This window comes from Arachis ipaensis, chromosome B01 (genome assembly GCF_000816755.2).
Source record: "Arachis ipaensis cultivar K30076 chromosome B01, Araip1.1, whole genome shotgun sequence".
Lineage (NCBI taxonomy): Eukaryota > Viridiplantae > Streptophyta > Magnoliopsida > Fabales > Fabaceae > Arachis > Arachis ipaensis.
Window position 1 is genome coordinate 44,237,084 of NC_029785.2, and position 2,356 is coordinate 44,239,439.

Consider the following 2,356-nt stretch of genomic DNA (forward strand, 5'->3'; position numbering starts at 1 on the left):
TAATATAAGACTGTATTATACTTGCATGCGTCGAATTAATCTCGACAATTGAATTTCACATCATCATATAGGCTTGAATAAATACTTAAATTAGTTCTTAACGAGTTTTAGATAAAAAGCTTTGGTCTCCAACTTATTTTATTTTTAAAATTTTTCGAAAATTAATTTTGTCGGACATCTTAGTGTCTTCATTATTTTAAATGAAAAATAATTTGTTTTATAGTGGTATTTTTTGAAAGTGAGTAAGGGCCAACCAGTGGCGGAACTTAGTTCAGACAAGGGAGGCCATGACTCCCCCAAACTTTTTATAAAAAACTTAATAGTACTTTTTCAAAAAATAAAAAGTAGTTCAATTAACTTAAATACTTTACTATGACTTAAAGTATCTAATAAGTTCAATAAACAACACTCTCTCTATCTTTAAGTTCAAATATAAAAAATTAGATATTTTTTATTTATTTAATTTAATATTATTTTATATTTTACTATTTATTTAATTTTATATTTTATATGATAAAAAATAATAGAATATTCAATAAGTATTAATATTATTGTATTTGTATAAAGTGATAAAAAAAATTCAATATAAATTTTAAATTTTAATATTTGTTCTTCTAACTTCTTCTTTACATATTTTACAGGATATATATTTAAATTTTTATATAAAATAATAATGAAAAATCAAAGAATTGATACATTTTTTAAGAGGAAGGCTAATATTTAAGAAGGAGAACATATAACTTTTACAATATCAACACCTGTAGATAGTTCTTCTACTTTAATGAATCACGAAGAAAGTGAGATATAACCTTCAAAAGTTCAAAAAGTTATATCTGATGACTTTAACCTTAATTTTTTGGAACGAGATCTTGAAAAACGGCTTTAAATTTGGCAATATCTCCCAAACCAGAGAGATGAGATTAGACGAACTTATCTTAAATGGGGTCCATCAAAAATATTTTGACAATTATTTTCTATCTGACCCCCCAAAATTTTGTTTTAAGTTCCGCCACTGGGACCAATCTCAGAGATTTTTAGAGTATAAAAATTGGTTAGAAACAAAAATATATGATCTGAAATTTAGATATTTTGCACACTAATATCTTTGTTAAAAAGAGCAGGATAAATCACAAAAAATGCACTAAAATTATTTTGGTGCTAATAAAAATACTTTCGACTTTTGTTATTGATAAAATATTTTAAAATTATCTAAAAATGTGATAAAAATGTCCAATATTAAATATGTATTTTCAAAAAATATTTTAGAGATTGAATTTCGATACAGTTTTTTGCAAACACGATTAGAAAAATGAAATATTTTTATCTTTAAAATTTTGGTGATTTTGTTTGCTAAGTATATATGTTTTTGTGAATTTTTTTGTCAACAACCAATAATATTTTTCAAAAATACAAAAATTCTAGAGATAAAATTTTTATCTGGTTTTTTGTGTGTATTTTCTAAATAGTTATCTAAATAGTCTTATAAAAATTTGGATCAAATGCATAATTGATTTGTCAAATATAAAAGTTGTTTGTCACTTTATTAAAAAAATAATTTTTTTTAGCATTTTTGTGTGTTTTAAAATAATTTAAGGATTTTTTTTTCGATAACAAAATTTTGAAGCATTTTTGTCGGCACTAAAATGATTTGAATGCATTTTTGGTGGTTTACCCAAAGAAAATAAATGGCAAAATGAAATCAGTATAGAAAAAGCTTAGATAATAATCAAATCAATTATCAAAAATCAAAATATTGTTATCTTTTCCCTAAAAAAAATTATTCCTATGATTATATGAAAAAGGAAGTAGTATATATTCCCATTTGCTAATTGAGAGAATTTTGATGTGAGGCAGGTTGGAAAAAGTGAACATAAAATCGACATATAGTAGAGTAAAAATCATGGGGACAATGCTTTGTGTGGTAGGGGCTTTTGCAATGAGCATAATGCAAAGCATGTCCACCAACGCAGCCAAAGGAGATGCAACATTAGTTCATTATATATCAGATCCAACATCAGTTGATGTTGTCTTTGACAAACAGAAGATATTGGGTTGCATCTATCTTCTACTCGCAATTTCTTTATTGTCAAGTTCCCTAGTCTTGCAGGTACATACCATTCTTTCTCTTTTTAAATATAATTTAAATCATTTTTTAAAATTTATACCACTCCCCTCGCGTCATCCTCAATTCCTCATTACCCATAGTACAATTGAAGTCTACGCATTGCTTTTAACATTAAATTAGTCTAAATAATCTAAATATATTTTAAATTAGTTATTTCTTAATTTTGCAGGCTTTTATTTATATAAAAAGAATAAAAGATAAAGTACTCGTTTAGTCCGTAATCTTTAGGTT

General features: G+C 25.0%; 1 protein-coding gene across 3 annotated transcripts in view; it reads left to right on the top strand.

Annotated features, from left to right (window-relative positions):
* The window catches only part of LOC107629669 (WAT1-related protein At5g47470-like), a 7,370-nt gene that overhangs the window by 3,622 nt on the left and 1,392 nt on the right, over positions 1-2,356 (top strand). For 2 of the 3 annotated variants that reach the window (XM_021120865.1, XM_021120871.1), the window contains exon 5: positions 1,852-2,107. In XM_021120865.1, coding sequence (XP_020976524.1) covers positions 1,852-2,107 — 256 coding nt within the window. The remainder of the gene's footprint in view (positions 1-1,851; positions 2,108-2,356) is intronic. The other variant, XM_016332512.2, reaches the window with a different exon arrangement.